Raw genomic sequence first — 27,813 nt, 5'->3', positions numbered from 1 at the left:
TCAACTTTTACTTCAAAATTATAATGGTGCGGATAATCGGTTCATTGGCCCCCGTCTTATGCGTTTTATAAATATGAACTTTACGGGTACATTAAAATGAGGAGAAGAAGAAAATTGCAAAATTTCTTGGTTTATAAACAAACGATGCTTAATGAAAGTCAATGAATTTTTTTTAAAAGTTATAAAATAAATGCAAATACAATTGAAAAGGCTAAACACATAAATTATAAAAATTAATTAAAATATTTAAATCTAACAAACACAGCGGGGAGAATTGGAAAAATTCCCTGCTTTACGACTAAAGCGAGCAAAGAGTGTAATTTGTTCTGTACTTGTATCGCTATAACAATAAAAAAATTTTATAAACTTTTCTGACCCTTTTGTCTGCGCCCACAAAATGTTTCCAAAAGTCGTATGCCGTTATATTGACCAGCCACCTTTCATAAGAGGTTGTAGCTATATTTCTTTATCATAGCTATTTTCTGTAAATTTGATATGCCGGAATAACAGCCATAATGGAAGTCTGCAAAATCAAGTTTATTATAAAATTGTACTTTTATACTCTTAAGATGGACCCAGCTTTCCTCCGTTCGAGATCACTTTCTGAATGTAAGTGTGACTGTCCGTCTGTCCGCTTTGCAGTCTTGTCGCTATTTTTAAATGTGCAAAGACTCGTTTTGATCCAAGGTATTTAAAGTGGTTCAGATCGGATCGCTTCTTCGGTTACTTCTCATATTATCTAATAATCTATAATGACATTATTAACCGAAGTAGTTTACGGTGGGCCGTGGCCCAGTCCAACGTTTTACTTATTTACGTTTACATATATTATACATTATTCTTATCATTATTTTTATTATTAATCCTGTTACCTTACGAGAATCTCTAAAATGAAATACTTACCTTCTAACTTCTACTTTCTCTATCGTATTGCTCAGAATATGCCTATAAACCTTACTTTACCAAGACCATACACTTACAGGTACATGATATGTTTTAGTGCTGCGTTCCCTGCTTAACGGAAGAGTACGTTTACAGAATATGTAAACGTTTAATTTATATTATATATATAAACACAAACTCTCAAGAGCGAGTTTCCAATCCATTAAAGCTTAGTTTAAAAAGCTTGAAATCATTAATAAATTTGAACAGTTTTAAAAGCAAGAGCTGTCAGTGAACAACTCTTGTCTGCTGTCAAACCCGAGAGTCATTTAAGCCGCATGAATGACTTGAAAACTTATTAAAAGAAGTGAAATTTTATAAAATCGTTTTCTTGTGCTTTTGCATTAAATAAAAACTGAGAAATAAGAAAATTTTTTTTAAATCACATCAGTTTTTTTTTAATATATTTTCGGTCGGTTTTAAATCGTATAAACCATGTATATATTACCACAATGTTTCACCTTAGTTCTTGTCGTGTTAATAGCGGAAGCAAAATTAAAAGAAAAATTTTCATGGAAGCAAATGGAATTTGATTGGCCTAACCCGGAGGCAGAACAAAAAGCCATCAAATCAGGACAATATGTTGTGGAGAATAATTTGCCGTTAGGAGTTGAACGTTGGCAAAACAAATTGTTCATTACAATACCAAGGTAACTACAGATTTCAAACGTCTTCAAGATTCATTGCTCATTAAACTTTTGATTTCCATTAATTGCTTAATATTTAAAATCGTGCGTGTTGTGCGTTATAATCTTTAGCGTTTTTTGGGAAAAAATTAAATGTTATAATAGTAAGAAACAAAAGTTTCATAGGGCAATATCACCATTAACATAAACAAGGATCAGATGGTCGTTAGTGTTTTCTTGTAATCAAGTTCTCAGGACTTTTACATTTTCCTGAACGTTTTTCTTATTGTGGCAACCATAGCATAGAGATAATGTGTTAAGCTTTGTCAAATCTTCGTAAAGCGGGGAATATGCATCGGCTTGTTTGATCATTGTGTATAATCGTGCCGTTTTACTTTTCTGCTTGTGTCCTCGTGTCTGTTGAAATCATATTTATGCTCCTTGCAAAGAACAAATGCTTTTACTTACAAAATATTAAATTGTATTGCCATTTTTCCAGGCTCAAAAAGCAATTAGAGCCGCGAGACCTGTAAATATACTTATACCCATCAGCGAAGGTTTAAGAGTTTATCCATTTTGTCGAAAAGTTTGTAACACACATGAGCAAAGTTCATATAGTATTTTGAATTTTTCAAACACCTTCGAAATTTCTGCGCGCAGGTTGGTATTGTACGTGGGTAACGTTAAAAGTCGGTAATGGCCAGGTAATATTATAGTGTCGAACATACAGGTATTCAGTAGAAAACCTTCACTCGTAGCCGAATATAATTCTGTTAATTTTTAATTTGTTTTTGAATAAGAACATCGATATCAATTCTTTATCAAACACTGAATTAAATCGGCTCGTGTGTTACCAAAAAAAAAGTCCTAACCTAAGAAGAAGTTATATTCGTTTCTGGCTAATTTTTTTAATACTCACTTCTGCTACAGCTTACATTTAATTGTTAATTGCAGTATAAATATTTGGCTTTCGTACATCACAAATCGCATATATATTAAATCGTATTTTTTATGTAACTTGACAGCATTTTATTTATGCTTAACAATGCTTAACAAAGCTTAACAATACATAATTTGGCTTAATTTTGCTAAATTTTGAAGTTCGTTAAGATTGGTTAACTTCGACATGCTTGATGAAACAACAAAATAAAGGGATACAAGAATAACAGAATTACAAAAAAATCTGCAGCTACCGAGAAGACAAACTGTAGCACAACTATTATTCGACTATTTAATGCTTTGACTGCAAATAAATATTATGAATCTTTTTGCAAAGTAAATTTTTTTATTTTAAACTTACTCTGATAGGGATAATGCTTACAAGTGCTTTAGCGTACTCCTAATTTAATTGCTCTTTTCTTAGAACGAGCTACCAAAATAGGATTTGAATCTATGACCTTATTCAGTGGTAACTCCAATTAAGACGTGTCTAAAAGGTCGTTTAAATGCAATGAGGTACCTGCTTCTTTACGTAAATGTTCAAGGAGATATCTTAAAGCATTTCTTAAGCTATCGTAAGAACTAAAAGGCATATTAATTTAGATCAATTATTTAAGATCAAATTTGATACTTAATTTAAGTGTCTAAGCGAAAAGCTCTAGCTTAAAGGGTGATTGACCCCAGTTCACTGAATTTTGAATTCAATTTGACAAGAGCTATAACAAAAAAAAGTAAAAGCAAGCGTTGTTAATCGTGATCTCAGCAGACAAGCGCTCAACAAACAAGCAAATTGAATGAATTGATTCTGGTATTCAAGCCGTCTAGAAACATCCTACAAAATATTTTTATGCGTTACAAAAATGCCCGCTACGGTAACTATTATTATAATTCCCAGCATTTACAGATGTGGCATTCACGTGGACATGCTGCAATTTGCCTATTTCATATATTCATTTCAAATACCTTATTAATAATATCTGATAACCTTTTCATTTACCGTGCATATTGCATAAGTATATAATGAAACTATGTATAAATAAATTATAATTAATGAAACAATTTTCTGTTGCAATGCATTTTACTCTTATTGCAATTCACGCTTTAACTACCAAAGCGTGGGAATTTTTATTTCACTTCTTTAAAATTAATTAAAGTATAATTAACTCAAGTGCATTAAATAATCAAGTTTGATTTCTTTAAAAGTTTTTATTAATTGCTGAAATAAGATAAACACAATTGCAATAGCAATCATTCACGGAATTTATATACAAAGTGCTCAAAAATTCAATCAAGAAGTGAATCTGAAAGAAAACAAAGGTAGCGTTTAATTAAAATTCGTGAATATTTTAACGATTCATAAAGTATACCGTAAGGGTTTATGTACGGAGGAACATGTCTTACAAATGATCATGAAAACCCATGCTAGCATATACGTATTCATCAGCATCCTCGTACTGTGCTAGAACATCACAGACTAAATTCCCTTACACATCATTTCTGAATAGCATCAGCTTCAAAGGATACTCAGTCACATTTGAAGATGTTGAGACCATTAGTTTGCGAGTTTTAGTTTAAAGTTATTTTAGTAAAGCTGCTTTTGCTATTTTCAAAACGATACTCAGAATTTTGTTTTTTAATTAAACATTGCATTTTGATGAAAGAAAGTACCTTATAAGCGTGGATGTGGAAAATGTTATGGCGACCCACGTCGAAAAATGAACTTCTAAATGGCTTGACAATTTTAAACACAGTCCCATGGATACCGTTGATGGTGACCGCTTTATACGCCCAAAATTCGGCAATTATTCCGGAAGACATAAAAAAGTAGCGGAAAATTATTTTCGAAAGCCAAAAGCTAACATCTTAAACATATCAGAAGGCAGTGTATTTACTATTTGGCATAAACTTTTGTCCATTAGAAAACTCTGTGTAAAGTGGTATTTTTTTACCTTTGACAACATCATGTCGATGATACATAGCGCTGTAAGCGCTATAAACACGTTATTTCAATGCGTTATATGACAATGTGTGAAACACGGGTTCATCACTAAGTTCCAAAGTTCAATCTGCCGATTGGACAGAGACAGCCGAAAGCTGCTAAAAAAGTCCAAACAATCAGCGGCATGGGAACAACTGTAAATTATAAATTAATTTTCAGAATTTAATGCAATCTTGAAAAGCATCGTTTGAAGATTGGTGCCATCCAAAAATTATGGATCCAGTTTTGTGCGTCAGACCGAATAGTTATTGGGCGATGCGATACAGTCCATTCATCGATTTCCAATGGCTGTGCATGGTCAGTAGGCATCAATTCTTGAATGAATTGAACTTCGTAAACATGGGATGCAAATCGTTCGTTAGAATTCGATGTAGGGAGCTTCTCTAAACGTTCAACTCTTGACCACAATGCAGAAGTCATGCCCCTGGATTCCCAACAACACTTGGTGTTGCAAGACCAGAGAGGGCAAAATTATCAATTGACCCTGTCTGTTTAGTTACTACTCAACATTATCTTACTTACTTTAGTTACTACTCAACACTATCTTGCGTGAATTTTGTGAGACCCTGTGTGTAACTAATGCAACTAACACATGTGCTTTACTGTTTACAAAAAACTATCATCACGATTGCGTATGTAATTATCTTCGATTTTATATTCGTTAAAAACCGCTTTTATATTTACATGACCTTGAACTAACAGGTTTGTAAACATTTCAACTATTCCTTTAAACAAATTTAACACGAAAGAAATTGTATTTGATTTGTACGGAATATATTGGTAAGCAACGTTTATTGTATTTTCCTACGTAACATGATAACACGTCATATGGTAACCTTCACACTGCCCTGTAATTGTAACATGCCTTGAAAGCAAATCGTAGTCTGTGCGAAACGTACACTCGACTGCATAATGGGCTGCGATTTTCGCCAGCGACTCTGTTAAAATAATATTGACAAATCCCAATGTTACACCTGACGAAGACAAAGAGGTAAAACTTTTAAATTTAGTTTGATATTTAAAGCAATGATCTGAAACCTTAAGAAATTTTTCGTTTAGACCGAATGTTTTAAATATATTATGCGAGTTTGTTTTGTTGAAACTGTTTCAATAAATTCCTTAATTTATATACGATATTTTTGCAGCAATAGGTGACTGCTTTCTTCGATTTAGTTGAGATGGACAGCAAGAGGAAGAATCGTAAAAATTGTATGAGCAAGAGGAAGAATTGTAAAAATTGTATGAGCACGAGGAAGAATTGTAAAAATTGTATGAGCTAAGATACAAGTTTGTATATACAATACATTACTTCGATTTATGTTTACCAAATTATAATATAACAAAGTAATATGCGAAAAGAAATGTTGAGACGGGAGAATTTGACAGCTACAAGTACATATGGGAGCCTTATAGTTTGTTGGTTATTTCAACCAAATGTTTTAATTACGAAATAGTATCGAAAGTTTTTAATTAGCTGGAGAAGGTAGAGGAGAGGATTGAGCGAGCCCTCTAATTTTTGTTGGTAGAGGTACGCAAGGTGGCGGAGGAGGGGGCGGATAAGCACCTGGTGCTGGTTCCCAAGTCGGGAAACTTGGTATTATGTTAGTAGCCGCTGGCCATATTGACAATGGTGCCGTGCCGGGTAGTGGTGGTATTAATGGCGGCATCCGCACAGCAGGAGCTCCGTTAGAGGCACCCCAACTGGGTGGCATGGTGTTGGTGGAGCACCCGCCAAATCCGGTACTGTCGTGGGCGGGACTCGGTACTCGTGCTTGTATAGCTGGCATAGCAGACGGTTTCTTACCAAAAATGTTGTAACCTCTATTGATATGTACTTGAAACATAGGATCAGCATTTTGTTTCGATTGAGCTGATGGAGGTAGACCTTCACCCAATTCGGCCATAAGGCTCATATACTCTTGAACGATATATTAAAAAAAAATCGCGAGCATGAAATTAGTATGCTAAAGTTTAGCAGCACACTTTTATCTCTGTTTCTATTTCCTTAAGACTATTTTACCTTATTATCTCTTAAATTCAGTATAGCGAATTCTACTCCTGTAAATTGTTTTAATGGTCTTCATACCATTAGTTTTCATCAATATGCCGTTGACATTGCGAAATTTCACATCGTTGGAATAAATCAAGTTACAGATACGCTCCAGAACACCACTATTGCCCAGATTTACCACCACATCAGCAAAGTTAGGATTACTTCTCAACTGTGATAGATTCAACATTCCATCTTACTATAACGCTCCATAGATTTGTATCTTTGTTGTTGTGCAATTGGCTTAAAGCTTTTATTATTTGAGTAATCGGACTTATTTGTCCTAGATGAAAATCTGCGACATTTAACTGCACCAGTGTGGAAATGCTATGGCCATTTGGCAGACATAAACGCAAATTTTGGGCAATTATTTATCCAATGCTGGCTGACTTTGGCGTACCAAAAACTATCTTCTTTAGGAGCTCTCTCTTAAGAATCAAAACAAAAAGAAATTGAATGAATGTTAATTATCAAGCATTATTTCTTACCCTGTAGGCAATTGGATATATTTCTTCGTTAGCAGCATCCAATATATCCCGCTTAGCATCACTGCCACAAATTTTACCGATACATACATTACACTGGCCGTTCGTAACACATAAAACCTATTCATTACAAGCAGAAAATTGCACATTAAAAGTTTGCTTACCGCGCTACTTCGCTGATGGTAAGCTAAGTGACCATTTCCTTCTCAGCCAACTTGCGAATCTCTTTAATTGTTCACGCCACCGTTTAGTTGAAAGAGAGTCGCTACTTCATCAATATTTGATTTGTTGTTTATTTTAACGATTTTGGATTTTGGAAACCACAAACAAATATAAACAAAAATTTGCTTCTCTTTACTACTTTTTCATTTCCACATGGGTGATAGCAACGAAAACGACATGAAAGCTTTACGTGACCACAACAAAAACGTTTATCAATTATCGATTTAGTCATAAACGAAAGTTAGCTTTTAGAGGTGTGATTACATTCTACATTCCTTCGTAATCTAAAAGTAGCCCAATCTGCCTGAGTAGCCGCAGGCGAGGAATCTCGACTAGCAAGTCAATGGTCGTGGGTTCGAATCTCAAGTGCAGTAGAGTTTTTAATAAAAGCCGATAGCCTTAGATGCTAGTGCTTTAAAGAGTTTAGTCTTAGAATTTATTTCTCTGGCGAAATTAATAATAATAATAATAAAAGTAGCCCATTTCAGCCTAATTTGAATTCATCCGATCCGAAGTTTTAATTTAAACATATTACACGCACACTAATATTTTTCGCTCTTAATATTATTTCAACATATCTCTCGCAACTTTATACAATTTGAAACAAGAAAAATTATGGAAAAATAACATCAAACTGAAGCATGGGAGAGTTTTGGTATATTTTACCCATCTTCTTGTTTTTTTTATTACAACAAATTCATGTCAATAAAAATATATACTCTGTCTCAACTGTTTTCACATGTTTGTTGTTTTAAATACTTGACTGCATTTTAAGTATACTATTACGCAACGTGCATATTAGCATTTCTTAATACCTCATTACTCGTGAAAATAACAAACTGTTAAAAAGAAAATAAAAGAAAAGAAAATAGGTCATACATAGAAAGACCAATATTATGTAGTTATGTTTAAACTTTTGTTGATTTTCCAGCTTGATTTTCTGACGTTGAAAATGAAGCGCTTAAAACATCTATTTCATTATTCTATAAAAAGTGTCCTAATCAAAATTGCTGTACTTCAATTGGATAATTTTTCCTTTATTGTCTATGTGTTCTTCATATTTTGTCGCGCCTCATCTTTCATACAGATTTTACACAGTTGAAAGAATTTAGTGAAAATTGGTTATTTGGAATGGATTTCTGAAAAATAGTTCTTATTAGAAGAGATGTTCATGTAAATAAAAACCCTCGAGCACCGCTTGTCTTGAAAATTGTTGATAGTCATATTTCTGCAAAATGAAATAATGAATTGACATGCCCTTAGAAATAATCGAAAATCTTTGTAATCAATTTTTCTTCTGGATTAGACACATATTTCAGGAATTCTTTTCCAAGTATATCTCTAGGTTTGCATATTTCCACGTGCTTTGTTTAAGAACTTAACAACTTAACTTAGGAAAAATGCAAAGCACATTGCAATCCGAACAAGAGCGGGCCTGAAGACCACCTCGATTCGCAGTCATATGAGAGTAATTAAATGAGCGGGCCTGAAAACCAGCTCGATTCGCGGTCATATGACATTAATTAAATGAGCAGACCTGAAAACCACCTCGATTCAGAGTCATCTGAGTGTATTAAATGAGCGGACCTGAAAACCACATTTTGGCATTTATGTATATTGAAGATTCATTTTAAAGCCAACATGGTTTCTCATTTTATTTTGCAATTCCATGTAAAAGAACTACAAATTGGCTGACTATATTTATTTGAATACAGCAATTTCTACGTCTTTCACATTATAGACATATATTTCTGTTGTTATTATAAGTATTTTGCTTGTATGTAATGCGTTAAATTTATTTTTTGTGAACTTAGAGTATTTATTTTACCGTTTAATTAAGCTTTTATACTTCTTGTTAATATTTAATATATATGCAAGTATATTTACGACGTGAATATGTATTTTTTATATTAAAGAATTTCATAAGAAAATCTAAAAGAGAAAAAGAATACAAAATTTATCAAATCCATTACTGCGGTATTTTTAGAGAAAAGGGCAGAAATCGTTAGCAAAAATGTTAGGTAAATATCGTTTACAAGGAAATTTTTGCCGAACGTTTAAAATGATAAAATGATTAGAAGCTAATGCGAAAATGATGCGACTTAGAGGATACGTTGCCTCTTGCTTGTTTTATTACCATTTCCAGTTATTTTTGGCCAGCGACATCTAGAGACAGGAATGATAAAATCCGCACCAGACGGTTTTCCTATATTATTGTTATTATTATCAATAATAAAGTTAGCTTAAGGTTAGGGTTTTGGGTTATTTTGTTATTATTATATTTTTAGTTTTAATTTGTTTTTGTAACCAACTTGAAATAAATAAATAACTGAATACCGGGGTATGCAACGATTAAATTGAGTTATTTTAACTTTTCTGTACATAAAATAGTAGTTTTCCATTGAATATTGATGTATTCAGCCCATGCTGACGCTAATCATTGCACTGCAAAATTGCACTTTCGATCTTTATTAGCTTTGTTGTTAAATTTGAAGAAATCTGCTACCGAAGCCGACCAAAAAAGTTTAGAAGCTTATGGCGACGCTGCTTTATCGCGTTCCAAGTGGCGGTAATGATGTCAAGTGCAAAGAACCGCTTAGAGGACCAAAGAAGTTTGACGGCAATGAATTACAAGGCTTATTGGACGAAAACACATCTCAGACTCTTACAGAATATTCGGACACTTTAGCAGTTGATCAATCAAGTGTTTCTAGACGTGCGTACAATGGGAAAGGTCCAAAGGAGGAAAATTGTCTACTATACAAATTGAATGAAAATGCCATTTCGAACGCTTTCAACATCGCGGTTTCATTGTTCGCCAGGAAACAAGAAAAGTGTCCTGTAGCGTATTGTGACTGCCAACGAAAAGTGGATCTATTACGACAATAATAACCGAAAACGTCATGGATTTGTCCAGGAGCACCATCCACATCGACACCGATCGTTTTGCTGCGTATTTGTTGTGATGAGCACGGTGTAGTGTGTTACGAGCTTCTAAAAGTGTTTAGAACTGCTGCTGCAGATGTTAACCAAGATCAAGTGAATAAATTGGACAATGCCGCAAAGAAATATCAATGATAGCGGCTAAAATGGCTGCCCCACAAACTGATAAACTGGAAATGCCATTTTGGCCTCTTGTTGCAATTGTTGTCAACGATACACTGTTTCACCTCAAATGGGAAGTTCTGCCGTAAGCAGCGTACTCACCAGAAATGGTGCCTTCTTATTACCGCAACAATACAGAGTGCCAGAACTATGGTAAAATGGCGTAGAAAATGATGGAAAATATTTTGATTAATATATATTATACCATTCTTTCTCAATAATGCCTCTTCAAGTGAAAAAACGGCGAAAATTAAGGGAAAGTCCTGCTTTAGTAACGTGATGATAATCAATTCAAGTGTATGTAATTCTATTAATTATCCGCAAACGTAATTTATTTTAGTTAATTTTCCAATTCAATTGAAATTGGACATATATATCCTCCCCTAATGGCAATAGACAAATTTTGAGAAAGGTTGGGATCCGCCCAACGTTATGGTCATTGGAAGCAAGCAATCACAGCTCACCACGTGATACTTCGATAAAATTTGGTCAGTAAGTAACAATACTTTTGAATTGGTATGAAAAATTTGGTTTGGCTAGGACAATTTTATGTAAGACTCACAGACGCGTGATGGAACGCACATAAAACGTACAAAAGCCAAAGAGGGTGATTGCTGTAAAGTAGGGTCACGATATTTAAATGGATATTTACAAACCTCCAAAATGTAGGGGAACAGTTTCGGTAATAAAGAATTTTTATCATGAAGAAAAATCTCTTCGCAGATGTGACTAACTAATCATTTTAGTCAAATTCGTCTGTTCCTATTGTGCGTGCTTTAATGCCAACAATTGGTAAAGCACTTTACTCCAAGCCTGCTCAAATATCTCGTAAGAATACTTTGTAGTTTACTTGTGTTAACACCTTCTTTTCTTTGTTTTTGAGAAGTTCGCGCCTTCGAAATCATTTGTTCTTTTATTTTAAAATTGTGTCGAAGCGAAGAAAGAACAGAACGTGTACGAAAACATGTTACCAACTTACACATGGCAGTTGTTAAGTAAAGTAGAGGTAGGTATTGAATGTCTTCCACCTTCTTCACAAACTTCATGGGAACGGTCTTCCATCGCATCTTCCTGTAAGCCACTACAAATTCACATGTATGGATATATTCCTCTTCTTTCTTATTTTAATTTACTTTAATCAGTACCTTTTTGCATCTTCCTCGTTACCCAGTCGTAAAATGCCATCGTTTCGAGAGCATTCGTCGCTTTGATTAATTTCCTTATTTACATTTTCAGTCAACAGTTCTTGCTTTGTTGCTTCTGTTAGACCATCGAAGCTTGAAAGACTTTTAGACAAGTGCGGTTCTGCCCCGGCGCCCACAATAGTCTGCGGCGGTTCCGTCTTGATGTCTACACTAATTTCGTGCGCTTGTGGCAAATCGATCGGTAGTCCTTGCAAACAATTTTCATTTGCCGCCAACTGAAAATGATTCTCAATAATTCCAAACATCTGAGAATAAGCGTCCACTTTTGTTTACAATTTTTAATAATTGTTCAAGTATTTGTATAAAAATTGCCTACATCTGAGAATAAGCGTATAAAAATTTGCCGCCAACTGAAAATGATTCTCAATAATTCCAAACATCTGAGAATAAGCATCCACATTTGTTTACAATTTTTATTAATTGTTCAAGTATTTGTATAAAAATTGCCTACATTTGAGAATAAGCGTATAAAAATTTGCCGCCAACTGAAAATGATTCTCAATAATTCCAAACATCTGAGGATAAGCGTCCACATTTGTTTACAATATTTTTTTTTTTTTGTGTTTGATATGGATTGGACCTTTTAACCTAAATTTAGATCCATAATCCAGTAACTATATAGAAATCCATTGCTGATATTCATAATTTCACGTGATGATGAAATAATGATGCTTTTTTACTAAATTTTTTGATTTTTGTGCTTTCTAGGTTATGTTGAACTCATTGGTGATGAAATTGTTTACGTTAAATTGAGTAACGTGCTGTTAACTTAAATTTATAGAAATCTATTGATGATATTCAAAATTTCACGTGATGATGAAATATTGATGCTTTTTTACTAAGATTTTTTTAATTTTTTGCTTTCTAGGTTATGTTTGACTCTTTTCTTTATTTCTTTATTTCAATTGAGTAACACGCTGAAGTTGGTTGTGCACACCCCAACGACAGCATGAAGACTGGTTTACAATATTTAATAATTGTTCAAGTATTTCTATAAACTTTATTTACGTCGCCTTCGTTTGCTACCATGGATATTCACTTTTATAACTATCGTACCGTCGAACATTGGAAGGTTTTTCAACTTTTTTCTTTATTTAAAAATGTAACATTAAAATAAATTAAAATTAGAATTAGGATTGATGATAAGTCACAAAGTATGTCATTATTGAGTTGTCTATGGCTACCGATTGAGGAGAGGAAGTGCGAGAGCAGAACAAAATCACCTCCTTCATAATACACGACTTTCGTCGACAATATAAACACCCAACTTATATACAAAATAACTTTATACTTTTTTTGTTATATTTTAAGAAGAAACCATCAAAGGAAATATATATTATAGTTTTTACATATATTCGTACAGGTGATTTGAATAAATTTGAAATCTTTTATTTAATTGTATGAAAAACAGCATTCAATGAAAACAGAAGTATGGAAAAAACATATGAAATTGTTTACAATTCAAAAGGAGGTGTAAGGCAACACAGTTCCAACAGATAACCTGAATCATTTGCATAATTGCTTTTTATAGGTTATATAGCTTCAGATATTTATATTACTGTATATATATATATATGTCTATATTAAGTCCGTAATAACCAACAATTCTGTATTGTAGCGGAAAATGACCGATTTCATCGTGCTTACCTGTATAAAATTAGGTTATTTGAATTTTATGCATAGGTAAGTTAAACGTTCAAATGTTGCTTTAGTTTTTACTTAGATAAACTAAAAATTATTTCTTTTCTGCTTGTTCTGTTTCTTGTTCTTCTTGGGATTTATTTGCATTATTCATCAATAATGAAATGGCAAATATTCCGCTAGTTATGTCTCGATTGAAACATTTTTCTCTATTCGACAATAGTCGCCTTGAATAAACTCACAAGCGAAGACCGTAAATCAATCCCAGCTTACTTGAATAAATTTTCAGTTTTATATTCATCTATGAGAGGTTGAACTGTTGCATGTTTGTAAACTTAATATATATTCTAATAGAGAAAAAATAAATACATTTTCATTTATGTTATATTTTAAACAAGTGATCACATAAATTTGGATGATTTTGAGGATTTCTTTTACAAAATTTCACATAACTTATATTTCCGCCTGAGTACTTGGGTTGGCAAAGAATCTCAACTCGTATGTTCAAATTTCAAGTACGGTAGAGTATTCATAAATAATCCCTCTTCATTACCTTACTATTACCAAAGTTAAAAAAAAAAAAAAATTCGAGTTACAATTTGTACAAAATGGAATGACGTCAAAATCTAAACTCACTGTTCTCAGACGGATTGAAAATTACTCGTTATCCTCAAAAAACTGCACTTTTTGCAAATTACAAATGCTACGAATATTTTTTTCAAATTCAATTCTCCATCTAAAAGCGCATAGTAGAAATTCTTCCAACCGATTAGCTAACAGGCTATCCCGTATCACGTAAGCGGCCGTAGAAAACGTTTTACTCCATTTGTGTAAAATGGTACATTTTTTACTCCTTTATACTGCGAAAATTTTTAATAAAAATTTCCCATATTTACATTTTAACAAGTGGTCGCTCATTTACTTACTCTCTAACGTAACAAAATTCGAAGCTCGCTCATTTACTTACTCTCTAAAGTAACAAAATTCGAAGTTCAAATACGTTGCAACAGGTGGTACACATAAAACAAAAACCAAATAGTGGAATTAGCAAAAACCAAAACATTGTGTTAAGGATTTAACATTAATTTTATTTATTGTTAACTAATTTGATGATTTAATGATTATTTTGTTTTGACGCACCGAAGTCGTTTTTAAAGGATTACTAAATCTGGCAACATTAATATTTGCAAAATACTGAGGTCACTCATTAACTTCCATGGTTTTCATTAGCAAAATAAAAAGGAAAAATTTTGCAATTGTTTGAGAAAGTTCTTGTTATTAAATTCTAAAGAAATAAATTTGGGTTCAGTGGATTAAAATAACTAATTTTTAGTTAGCAAAAAATAATTTCTTTATATTCTCTAAACAGTCCCGTCTTTTTTTTGATGAAAATAATCGGCAAAATATTTAGCCTGAATTGTATTACAATTGTTGTTGCATCAATTGTAATACCACAACAGAAAAGTATAGCTTACGACCAGAAAAGTATAGCATACGACCAGAAAATTGTTCCGGAATTTCGCAAACAACTTTATTTACTTTTACCTTCTAAATTTCATTCGATTTGTTTAATTGCTGATATACTGTATAGATACAAGAATTCAATTCGTTTGAGCAACATTTTTATGAAGAATCATTTTTGTATCAGGGTATGGACTGACAAACGTACACAATGTCAGAAATTGACCAGCGTTGTTGAGAGGATACATCCATAGCGGGTCACTGCCGTTGTATTGGCTTCCTTGTTATTCCATAAAAAACCTCGATTACCAAAACTGTCACTAGCTGGGTACCAGCCCAAATTCCCAATGGCAAACTGAAACAATTGCAGGCTTGAGCTACATTCCAATAAATCCATAGAAATGCATTTGAGTGCAGATCTCTCTCATAGTAGAATCCGCCAGTAACTAAATTTTTTCTGAGAAGGGAATCCTCTTTTTTTTTTTAAATTTTGAGTAAATATTGCAACTATATATAAATCGTGTAACTATATGTAAATCATTTAGCATTTAAAATTTTACAGAACCAGGTTTTGGACTCATATATAGCCACGCCAGCTAGTCGAGTGTATTCTAAAATTGCTTCCAACTCTTCTTTAACTTCCAATACCATTTCCTTGTTAGCATAATCATCATAATCCATGTAAAATTCGAAGCAAAAGCATTCATTCGATAATTCTTTTATATATATTTTATTTTTATATACATTTATTTAATATAAAATGAAAATAATTTTTCTAATCTTTTACTTGAACTTTATACTTCTTTAATTGGATATTTTCTCACGGTAAATGAATAATCAATATTTTCTAAGTGCAAATTAGATGTTAATTTAACTACAACCTTATTATTTAGATCGATTTAATATATTTCATTCTTATGAATTTATTATTAAAGTCCTAGTAATAAAATAACAATGAAAATAGTAGAGGAATTAAAAAAATAATTGTAATTAAAAAAAATGGTAGAGAAAAGGGGCTTCGAAAGGAAGATTTAGGATCGAAGCCACATTATTAATTAAATTATTAGGAAGAAGTGCATATTGTTGTCTTTGAAATGTTACGAATTATCTTTGGAACATTTAAAGCCGAATGTTGAGAAGTATTTTGAGATTTTAAAACGGTTTGTTGTTGAAATTCAAATTGCTTTGAATTATCTTGAGTAGGAACCCATTCACAGGGACCCACTGTAGCAAGGTCTGTCGAGGGTCCAGAGCTGGATTACAAGACATAGTTGGATGAAAGAGAAGGGCTGGTAAGAGATTTGATGAAAGAAATGGAAGACAAGAAAGTTGAATTCATTGCTTACTGTCGCCAGGTAGAGGTAGAAAATGATCGTAATATGGTTGAAACTCAAATAAAGTATGAAAAGTGCTTAACCGCCGAACGCAAAGAAACACAATTATGGCGAGGTCATGCCGGGGTATGACAAAAAAAATATGACACTTTAACGAAGGAAGTAGACAATTTATTGGAGGAGCTGGAAGTCCACAAAGAAAAAAAAACAAAATATCAAAAGAATATAGCAAAGCTACATCGGAATATTGAGGATCTGCAAAAAGATATATCCTTTAAAGAGAAATGTATACAAGAGTTGTTACATAAGAATGAAGAATTAGATAAGTACAGCGGAAATTCAGCGTTGATATATGCAAAAACTAATTTGACCTAAAAAAATTAATTTAATTAATTTTATCAGCTCCATATATAATTTTATATCACATTTTTATGCCTTGACTTTTATGCAAAAAAGAAACTAAATAAATAATCAAAAAAAAGAAAAAAAGATTTAAATTAATTAGAAGAGTTTAGCCAAAATTTTAATCGGATTGAAAATTAAGAAATTCTTGGCTCTTAAAAATGCCACAACCTCAGATACGATTAACATTTTTACTTCATTTGTATTAATAGTCTATTAACAGACTATCGCTCCAAAATTTTTTTGGGCCCTCATAAGATTTGTCTAAAAACCAAGACTACCGAGAGAGTACGAACGCTATATTCGGTTCGGGAGGAGGCTGCGAGATGCTAGCAATCTATAATAGAAGGAGTGACAATCAGAGAGGCTTGATTAAATGGTTTCAGAAGCTTAAGTTGATTGTGAAAAACGAAAGCAAAAAGTTTTTTGGGATTTTTTGCCATTACTCCCTCTTTCTCCCTCTCTCACTATCTTTAGATCAACTTTAAGTAACAAATACGTATCACTTTGATCGACAATCTTTAGCTATTTTTATGCCATCACTACGCAACTTTGGCGATTTTGGGTGAAAAAATGAATTAGGTGTTTTGCACAGGACTATTTTGAGGCCAACCGTACATCTCTAAGAGAAACACTTATAATAACTTAGATTTTTTAAAACTTTCTCAGTCAAACTTCACTATTTCCGAGCTATTAAATATATTGTGAAGATAGAAGGCCTTTTCCTTTGATCGCATCTATACTCTGAACCTCATTTGTTCACTTTAATCGCCTTGAATGAGTGAATGGAATTCATTGCGTAGACAGATTGGAGCAGCTCTTGACTCACGATTCTTCTGCAGCTCCATCAAACACAATGCATTAATCATCAAGACGTCAATTTGGGATTTGTTACGGTTTGTGTCTCTTCATTTGTCCACGAACCATAATCTGTTTGACGCATTATTATCGTGTGATATATTAGATATATATAAGAATCAATAGCAGATACAATTGCAACTGTAACTACAAGAAGCATACGTTCTAAATACGTTAGTGTCGATGGGTGTACTGTTTTGAAATTAACTGAAATTTTGAAATGACTTAGTGAGTGGAGCACATATTCATTAATTAGTATATGCTCCAAAGCAATGAAGAACTGATGTATCAAGTATTTGCACATATATCTAACAGTTAATTACTCTACACAATTTCGCCTAATGGTCATACAACGACTTCTCAAAATAAGGCGTTATATGCAAAATGATGCAAGAATACAAAACGAAATGACGGACAGACAAACCCATTTCAGATTTCTAAATCGATCGATATAATAAAAGATGGTTTTGTCTCGCATGCGTCTGAATCGTTTACATCTCCCACCTTTATTTTGTCTTATCTTGTCTTATGTATTCTTTACAACAAATCGAGGCTGTTAAACGGAGTGTTAATGAAAGCGACGATGCAAAATTGCAAGCTTTAACAGATGAGAGTATTAAGACAATCGTAGATTTACTCCGAGGTCATCATATCCTTCAAATAGGTGACGAAAACTTACAAGAAATGGTTTCAGAACAAGTCGCTGCCGTTTTACGACAGTCTGGTACATATGTTCGTCTAGTAGTGGGGAGAGCTATAGAAAAGAAATCCTTTGCACTTTTCCTCCTGTACTGTGCTGATGTAGTGCATATTTATCTGTGCGCGTCAACCCGGTAATTTTTTTAATAAAAGTGAAGGAGTATTATAAAGCAATAATAGGCCTTACTTTTTCCAATATGCTGTCGAAAACTAGTAATTATTACTTTTCTCATCTCTTAGGCAGAATATAAATTAATTGCGAAGCGGACAACTGTTCCTTTGAGATTACATACAGGAGAATCTACACCTTGGTATCACAATCAGAATAGAAACACCGTTCCAGCAAACAAAAAGTCAATGCGTTTTAAGGGCCCCGGGTAAATAACACATTCCAAGTTACGAGTTGCAAACATTTCTTGCTGTCTGTCTGCGCTGTAAAGACCAGAAACTTCGATAGGAATTTTGCGTTCTTGGCGGGGTGAAGTCGCATGTGTTTCAGGCAATCATTGGGAGATTTGTATTATCTATCTATTATCTATCTGATCACTACGGAGATTAACCATAGGAGGTCACTGTTTATTAAAAGGATTTCTCTTAATGTACTTAAGAATATCAACAGAAAAATAATGAAATAGGGAGGACCATAATATGTTGCGAACTGAGTACGGCTACTGAAAGTTGTGAGAACTGAAGCTAATTACTACTTTTTTATCACCCTTTGATCGTCTACAAAATTTTTTAAGAAAAACTTTACTGTGTATTTTACTTTTAAATATTTTGTTTGTAAGCTTCAATTGCGTTTTTTTTTTAGACCATTTTTTTTAAATAATTTGTGACACAGCACTTGAAAGTCTTTATCAGTTTTCTCCTTTCTTCCTTTCTTCCTTCGATCGCCAATAATCGTCATTAAAGTTATTAGCCCATTGCAGCGTTGCAAATGTTACAATCCACTGGGGCTTTAACAAATAAATGTACGACTAGACATATTTTCCTTGCGGTTCCCAGTTACATCTTGACGGCGAATGTCGTTTGATACAGCGTTTCTATATAAATTTAATTCATCAGGACGCGTGTTACCATTATTTCATTTAACACCATTAACGGCAGGTTATTGTTGTGTACTTTATCGTGCACAATGGACTGTTGTTTACCGCACGTTTTGCTTCAAACACAGATAGCAACCAAAAGACCGAGCTCGGCAGAGAGCAGAACAGTAAACTACGTTCAAAATTCGAAAAACAGCTCACGTTTAATGTTACTTCCGATCAACATTATATTGGCGGTGCCAAATGACAAAATCAAACATCCCCATCTCGAAAATCTTGTCCTTGTCCTTTAACCCTTAAGTATTTTATCATATGTAAAATAAAGAAACAAAATGCTTATGAACTAAGTTTATGACCAAAACAAATTTATGACTTTGGTCCTCACAGGGCAAAGATGCTCTTAATAGTTTATTGAAATGACGCCTCCTCTTAGACAAATTCGCAAAGCAGACGCATATACAATTTTGTCTTTTATCCACTACGTTATATATATATAAATGTGTACATACGTACAAAAAATCCCAATAGTAGGTAGATAGAAAAAGTGATTTGTTTTCATTTTATCGTCTATTTGAAGAATTCTAAATTTTACGGTCGCCAATTGTCTTCGTAAATTCCAATGAAAAGATTCTGTGAAAAAATAGGAAGGAATTTTAGTAGAATATTAGAAAATAAAATATGGAATATTCTACAACATTCCAAAATGCATTCTAGAACTCCAGTCTTATGAAATAACGCGCCGTGCAAAGTAAGTGATATATAAATAATAAGTAAAGTAGATAAATAAAAACTATTCTTGTAACATAATTGCTTTAGTAATATAAAATTTCCCCATATTTCTAGATATGAAAGTTTTGATTGTAATTCATCGCAGCATTTAGCGTACACAAAATTTAGAATTCTTCAATACTAAATAAACGATGAGAAGAGTTACTATTGGTGTTTTTTCATACAAACGCACTTCCAATGTTCCTGCCCAACGTGAATCCGATAGCTTAATTTTTGCGGCCAAGGGAATGTTTACAGCAATCATTATAGAGACCAACACACCGACATATTTAAGCCGATTCAGAATTTGGCACTAACCAACATATATATACATTCTTTGTGCGGTTTCTGAACTATTCTGAACTATTATTTGTTTTGCTCTTCTATCATCTAGATGTTTACGCGTAGGTTGCGCAAATAATCATGTGTTAGTATTAGGTTTGTGACGTGATTCGTTCAGGTTCCCAGACTAAATTCGAAAATAGGTGCAATTTAGAAATTAATCGGTAGATGTGCGTATTTGTTCCCAAAAACAAGCCCAAACTTCTTGCAATTTAAACAATTGAGAGAGAAAGGTTAAATTTTGTACAAATGTTTGTAAGCTATATCCGGAAATCAACAAAAATAGACAACATATCAATAGTTTCTATCAAACTAGGCTCGCGGAAAATCGTTTTATTTTAACAAAAAGGTAAATTTCTATTTGGAATGCAGAGAAAAGGTTTTTTTAAATATAAACTTTTTCTGATAAATAGAATACAACTTGTGCACAGTAGTATTTTACTTTTTTTTTCTGTTTCGAAATTTTTATTTAAAATTAACTTTTCCTAACTGTTTCAAATAAAATTTGGAGTGAGAGTAACGATAAATCGTACACGCTTCAATAATCTACGAACTATTCAGATTTTTCATTAAAATTCACGCTTGCGATAAGATTTCTTCGTTTGCGGTTCTTCTTATTTAAGTTTTGGTAAGCCATTATTCAAATATCAATAAGACATTTGATCATTCGTGTGTACGAAGAAAATATGTAGACTCAGCCGCTCAATAAACAAATACGGCCTCTTATGCTAAAACTAGCGAACGCTCCACTACAAGCGATATATGCATCATACATAGTTAGTCTTTAGGGAAATCACTGCAAAATGTATGCCTTGGCGAAAACGACAGAGAGAAACCGAAATGTTCGTCTCATTGCAATGTCGAGAGTTTTCAAAATATCTTTGCAAATTTTTTATGCTTCACAAAATCTAGAAGATTAAATTGATTGTCATTTTTATTATCCGCCTGACGATCCAAGTTGGTATTCATGTAAAATATTTAAAAAAACGAGACCATGAATGGGGGAAGTTTTGAAGAGTGTAAGTGCAGTCTGTAAAGAAGTATTACTTTTATCCATGTTGATTATGGGATGCTCCAGCAACCCCAATGTAATAATGTTGTAAAAGAGGTTTGTTTATTTTTCACATGTTTACAAATAGTACCAATGAAATGCTATTCAATTATATATTATATATTCTTCTATATAAATTTTAGATTTTCTAACAAAAGGGGGCACATTCAAAATAAAAATTCTAATGCTTTTCTATGGGTATTCAGTATAAATTCTTCATTTATTTAAAATGGAATATTTCAGTAAAAATTTCCGATAGTTATTGAAACAAAAAATTGTATAAAATAATTCGTTCAGGTAGATTCTTATCGCTAGTTTTATTTTATTTCCCCCAAGCGACCGTCAAGGAAAAAGAATCGGAAACCATTAAAAAGAATAACAATTTCTTTTATATATATACATATATTTTTATATATATTAATAAAGTATATTAAATGTATAATAAAGCTATTAAATTCTAAAATTCAGGAAATCCATGATCCACCATGTGTTTTCGTTCGGCCAGTATTACCACAAATTCGAGTCTTTGTTATACTTGATATTTCGTGACATAAGTTTATTAATTTGGTCCGAAGTAATTGGATGATCATACATGCGTGTATTCATAGCAGAGCAAAATAAAAGCGGTTTTTCAAATCCCAAGCGCGTACTACACACATTATCGCATAATCCCTGAAATGGTATTAAAGAAGATATTAAAAGAAAGATATTACATGAAAGGAATTGAATGCAATAGTTTACAAACCATTGATAATAAATCGGCCCATTTTGCTAACTCAATATGCACTACTGGAGCACCGCGTTTATTTCAGGTTTTCCATTCCATCTCATCATCCAATATTCTGCACTTTGCGGCATGCTAACCAAATCTAAGAAATGTTTCGCATGTTCCGTCAAAATCACTTTAATCTGAAAAAAGCATAAAAAAAATTTATTAGATATTGATATGCGCTTCATGAAAAACTTACATTAAATCTGAAATCCAGGTTAGGATCCTGCAATTTTTCTATTAAAACTGGCAATTCTGTGGGAGGTAGTGACCATTTTGAATTGATCCTGAAAATTGGTGTACAATGCACAAAGCCAGAAAAACAATTCTTAAGGAGGGCTCTTTAATTGATAGAGCCCGTATAGATGACCAATTTAAAACCTCAACGGCAACTCAAAGCCTTGGTTCGACAAGTTTTGCCCTTGACCTTTCCTCCAAACCGTAAACCGATAAAAAGATGACTTAAAGAATCTCATATTCCCTGGTGCCTTTAGAGAATAAGCGTATATGTGTTCTCAATAATTTGTAAAAATGCCAACCATGTGAGAATAAGCGTATATGTTTGTTTGCACTTCTCAATAATGGAACATATATTTGTATAATCTATGGTGCCTTTAAAGAATAAGCAATTATATTTATATTGCTGCCAAGTTTACATCTTTATATTTCCCCTTGAAAGCAAGAACTGTATATGCTTCTGCTTTGCAAACGATTGAAAGGATTCCACGATATTTCAAGAAACTGTTAACAGAATCTTCCCCCTTATAAATAATGAAAGTGAAAAAGCAAGCAGCCTAATGGCTGTTAATGAACAGCGTTACTGCTTTTGTTGATAACAAAAACAAAGAAAGTCTGCATTAATCTCCTAGTTTGAAATTGAAAACAAATCTTGGACCATTTAGTTGCCATAGCGTAAAAATAGTACTTGCAAATGAAAAAGTCACAATTTTATTCAAAACCCGAGGCTATTATCTCTCTCCTAGAAAAACGCTGAATTATATTCACGCATTCAATAACATTAGAATGCACAGAAATTATATCTGCATTAAGGCAAATCCTAAATCCATACGAAATCGTTTAAAGTTATTTCATGCCCACGATAAGCCTTAGCTGCGAAAAGTAAAATAAACGAAATTATTATAAGCACACAAACAATACAAAGCAAGGTACTCTACAACAATATTACTTTACATATCTTTTATGCAGTAATCCTTATCTTATTTCTACAAGGCAAACTTAATTAAATTTGATTTTCCAGAGAAACGTTTCAAAAATTGTTACTCACAAGTAACGACGTTATATCATTACGTAACACTATTTGCGAAAATATTGTTGTAATTGTTGTCAATAACTTCAAAAGTGTATTGAAGAAAAATTGCTTTTTGTTTATTGCTCAACGATTTCTAAAAAAAATGTCTTGAGAATAAGATTTTTTGAATAATTGATAAAGGCAAAATTTGAAACAATAGTGTATTAATGTCTGTATAATTAAACTTGGCTGCTTATTAATTAATTAAGTATGTACAAACCAACCGATAGACCGTTTTATTTCGAATTATAACCCTCCCTAATAGATAGCATGTGCTCTACGATGGAGTATAAAATGGCTTTTACGCCCAAGGCTGTCCTAATGTCGATTTAATTACAAAATAATTAAATTAATTATCTAATGAATAACACTATGAATAATAACGAAAGTTTATAAGTTTATGCTGAAAAGTACAAACCACGCGGAAACCGAAAAATTGTATCATTGCGTTTGCTGTCATTAATTTCAGCGTTTACAAAATCGTCAGCGTGGTTTTCGGGTGCGATAAATAACCGAGTGAAGTAAGTAATTGCAACGAGATTACACCATATTCAATAATTCCCTTTCAATTAAATATCCGTAAGAAAGAGAACAATTCGACGAATTTGCTCTTTGCTGTGATTTAAAACGCTGCTACTACTCATGGTAATGGTAATTTATGATTCCAACAAACTTTTTAATAACATTTTTTGACCTATTCAATATCCAATAATTTCAACAAAGCCTGATCGAAGGTGAAATGGCATAGCTAAGTCCATCGAAAATCTCGCTACGAGCACTGCTAGGGGTTACCATCAACATTTGCCATATTGGCCTGAAGGCGAATTATCTCCACGCAGAAACATAATTTCTTGGATTATAGGCTACTTGTACTGCATTAGGCTAAATATATTTTTCACTTTATTTATTGGAAGTTGTTTTTGTATGATAAACACACACTTGGATCCGTAGAAAATTTGTGGAGGTAAAGCAATAGATCAAAATTAGAGAGTGAAATTATCTCACCTGAACATCAAAACCATTGCCAGTTTACTCCTTAAGTATCTAACCGCGGCACAATTTCGAGCTTAATGTTCAAAGTTTGTCAAATGATTTAAAATATTACAATAACGTCATAAAATACTAAATTTTCAACTTTAATATTTCTTTTTTCTCTACAGATGGAAATCCGGTGTGGCTGCCTCATTAAATTATGTGGACTTAGATTCTGAAGGACAATCACCTAAACTAAAGCCTTATCCCAGCTGGGAGTCTAATAACATACCCCCTACTGGTTATAAGGAAAGCCTTCTTAGGGATAATTCAACAGTCATTTCTCCATTTCGAGTACAAGCCGATGCCTGCGATCGTCTCTGGGTCCTTGATACAGGTGTGACTGATCTTCTGGGTGATACTAAACAGATAGCACCTAATTCTATTATCATATTTGATTTGAAAACGGATAAGCTGATTAGACGTTATGAATTACCCAAGAACCAAGTGAAAGATGAGAGTTTTCTAGCTAACATAGTATGTTGTGTATTTGCCCTTTCTAGTTTATATCATTGTTTTTGTTCTTTTAGGTTGTCGACTCTGAACGCTCCGAATGTGATAATGCTTACGCTTATTTGCCTGATTTAGGTGCTTATACCCTTGTAGTTTATTCTTTCCACGACAATCGCTCGTATCGCATCGCTCACCATTACTTCCACTTCGATCCTTTACAAGGTGACTTCAACGTAGGTGGTGTTAACTTCCAATGGACTGACGGCATTTTCGGAATGACAATTGGACCAATCAATCCCGACCATAGCAAGGATATTTACTTCCATCCTTTGGCCAGCACGAAAGAGTTCAAAGTGTCAGATTACGTTCTACGCAATGAGTCATACGTTATCAGCAAGGACGCCTTTTTTGAATTTAAATTGGTAGGCGATAGGGGAATGAATGGTCAATCAACTGCCGAGGTTTATGATAAAGAAACAGGAGTCATTTTCTACACCCAAGTCAATAAAGACGCCATTGCTTGCTGGAATGTTAAGCGCCCTTACAATCCCGACACTCAAGGTTTAGTTGATTCCAATTCGCAGACTTTGATTTTTCCCAATGATATGAAAATTGACGCAGAAGGTAATCTTTGGGTGTTGTCAGATAAAATGCCTACATACATTTACGAAACTCTAGATCCAGAAAACATAAATTTCCGTGTATTTACGGGCAAGATCCGTGACCTAATAAAGGGTACGAAATGTGAAGTGTAAGCCATGAATTTTTTGGGTTTGTCTAATCCCCCTTTGTACACATATAAGCATGCATTTTAGCTTTTTTTTTGATTACCTTTTAAAAGAACTTCAATAAACAATAAAAACTTGCGAAAAGCGCATAATAATTATTTCTTATATTCACATACGAATCATTGCCGCACATTTTCTTGCTTGTCTTTAATGTTCCTTATAAAAACTAATTCTTAACTTTTCAACTTCTGTGACCGCACCTACTTGTATTTCAAGTGATTTTTGTCCTAAATGAAACTAAAAGACTTACTTTTAAAACGAAATCTTCTACAGCTAATCTTGGACCAGCAGATTATTTAGAATAGAGACGAAATGGTTATTCATTTATCTTATTACCATTTGACAATTCGCAACTTTTACATACTCGGCCATTGTATTACTACCAAGTAAAATTACTTTTTTCTCTCGCGTTTTTTTGACACAAATAATCGAAAAAGTAAAACGAAACTGGGAAAGATGATATCAAGAACATTAAAAAGTTAGACAAACTTGCCGTACCCATAGGGAACCCTGTTTCCTCCTTTTAAGCACATAGGGTCTTCTTGTGCTATTATTATCAATTCAAAGTACATTTAGTTTTTTATCATCTTTTGTCCAGATGATAGCCTTAGAGAACTGGGAGTTATTCAGTATTTTGAATAGATAATTCGATGATAGATCATTGGATACACTAGCAAACATATCCGCTGTGAGCAAAAATAAGCGTTTCACTCCAGGCTTGTACTCAATTTTTGATTCTGACTTCTGAAAAACTGCTTGCAGCGTACCTTACCTCTTTTGGTAACTATTAAATGTATATTTCGAGTTTATCCAGACAAAGCGACATTTATTGAATTTTGTCTCAGCGTTGTATTGTATTTGTGTGACAAAGGGTGATGCTTTGCTGTACAGCCATCGATTCCGCTCTGTTTATTGGAGAAACATTTACGTCGATTTGTATTCAAGCACCGACAACGCAATTTTTTTGTCTTTCACCATTTCCAGTTGGCACCCAAAATTTAAAGATTGGAACCCAACACAATTTTAGATTTTAAGAGCCTCACTTTTGCGCGAGAAACAAGCCGTTCTGTTCATGTTGCTTTGCTGATAATGATTTACCGATGCGTTCTTCTTATACTTTGCAGAGAACGCGACGTGACGCACTGCGGTCACTGAATACTTCCATAATTCCTTTACATGCATAGCCAAATTTTATAACTTATTGACCAAAGTTTTCACTAGCATTAGCTTTGATCAGATACAAATTTCTCTTCATCTTCTCTTATTGGGTGTTGGGTGCTTAACATAACATAGGCTAATTTATTGATTTGCCTTGATTTTAAAGATTTGCTGAGCTCGACGGAACAATAACACAATTTTGTTAGCCGAGTTTCCATTCCACGAACTGCACTCGGTATACATCAAGGCAATATATATATGTAAAACAAGGTATTTCGCTAACAACATTTGCGCAAGAAAATCATCGTGTCGCATGCAAATCTTTACCTGTGTGCAATTTATAGGTGTGCTTCAAGTATATTGCCCCGAACGTTGTGTTAACCAAGCTCTCTCTAATGCATTCATTTTTGAATGAACCCATTTTTAGGCAGATAACATATTTTCATAACTGGAATAAAATTTAAACAATTGTAACTTTCCGTGGGCATGGCCGATTTGTTCGATTTTTGCATGTAAAGAGTAGAGTGTTTCGTAAAGACAATGTGGAATTTGAACCTTAGAATCTGTATAATTTCTGAGTAACGAGCAAAAACCCACAAATAAACGATGTTGAGCTCAGTTTATGCTTCACGGCGGGCTTCCGCTCTGATCAGCATTCATCCATGTAAGCTCTTAGTGAACGATAAAAATAAAAATTTTCCAGAATCCCAATTGTTTAATTCATTTGAAAATTTCTAGAAATTTCAATATCATTTCTAGAAAATGGAAGATTCCAGCGCATGAACAAATCTTCGCTAATATAAGGAATCTGATTCAATATCTAAAATGTCCGAATGTTCATAATTTCAATATCATCGATGCCCAATAGTTTTTAATGTACAAGAATAATAGAAGGCTCACTAATTTCATATAATAAATACAATAAAGGAAGAGATGGAAATGCAGTAAATAATAATAGTTTAATTCCTGCTCAACGTTAATAACCCAATTGCTAATATAGCATAGATTATTCCTAATGCCCAAAAGGTTTCCTTTTTTTCAGATTCTTGACTAATAGTCCGAGAAATTATTCCAAATCCAGGAAGAATTAAGATATATACATGAGGTTGATAGAAAAATCAAAATAAGA

At 33.2% G+C, this 27,813-nt stretch overlaps 1 protein-coding gene and 1 long non-coding RNA gene across 4 annotated transcripts; one reads left to right on the top strand and one right to left on the bottom strand.

The window, feature by feature from the left end:
* The first annotated feature begins 1,153 nt into the window (after positions 1-1,153).
* LOC119643000 (protein yellow) lies at positions 1,154-27,639 on the top strand. The gene is made up of 3 exons (XM_038042350.1): positions 1,154-1,592; positions 24,414-24,762; positions 24,816-27,639. The coding sequence occupies exons 1-3, from the start codon at positions 1,378-1,380 to the stop codon at positions 25,491-25,493; spliced, it is 1,242 nt and encodes a 413-aa protein (XP_037898278.1). The 5' UTR covers positions 1,154-1,377; the 3' UTR covers positions 25,494-27,639.
* LOC119643001 lies at positions 3,838-7,649 on the bottom strand. 3 transcript variants are annotated; one of them, XR_005248188.1, is made up of 5 exons: positions 7,206-7,649; positions 7,045-7,137; positions 4,457-6,984; positions 4,176-4,398; positions 3,839-4,107 (listed from the first exon to the last, which is right to left on the bottom strand). It is a non-coding gene; the product is annotated as an uncharacterized LOC119643001 (long non-coding RNA). The 3 variants fall into 3 exon arrangements; XR_005248189.1 differs by having other exon boundaries at positions 4,176-4,369; XR_005248187.1 differs by having other exon boundaries at positions 3,838-4,107; positions 4,176-6,984.
* Positions 27,640-27,813: the final 174 nt, after the last annotated feature.

This window comes from Glossina fuscipes, unplaced genomic scaffold (genome assembly GCF_014805625.2).
Source record: "Glossina fuscipes isolate IAEA_lab_2018 unplaced genomic scaffold, Yale_Gfus_2 303, whole genome shotgun sequence".
NCBI lineage: Eukaryota > Metazoa > Arthropoda > Insecta > Diptera > Glossinidae > Glossina > Glossina fuscipes.
This window is presented reverse-complemented; position numbering and strand designations above follow the sequence as displayed.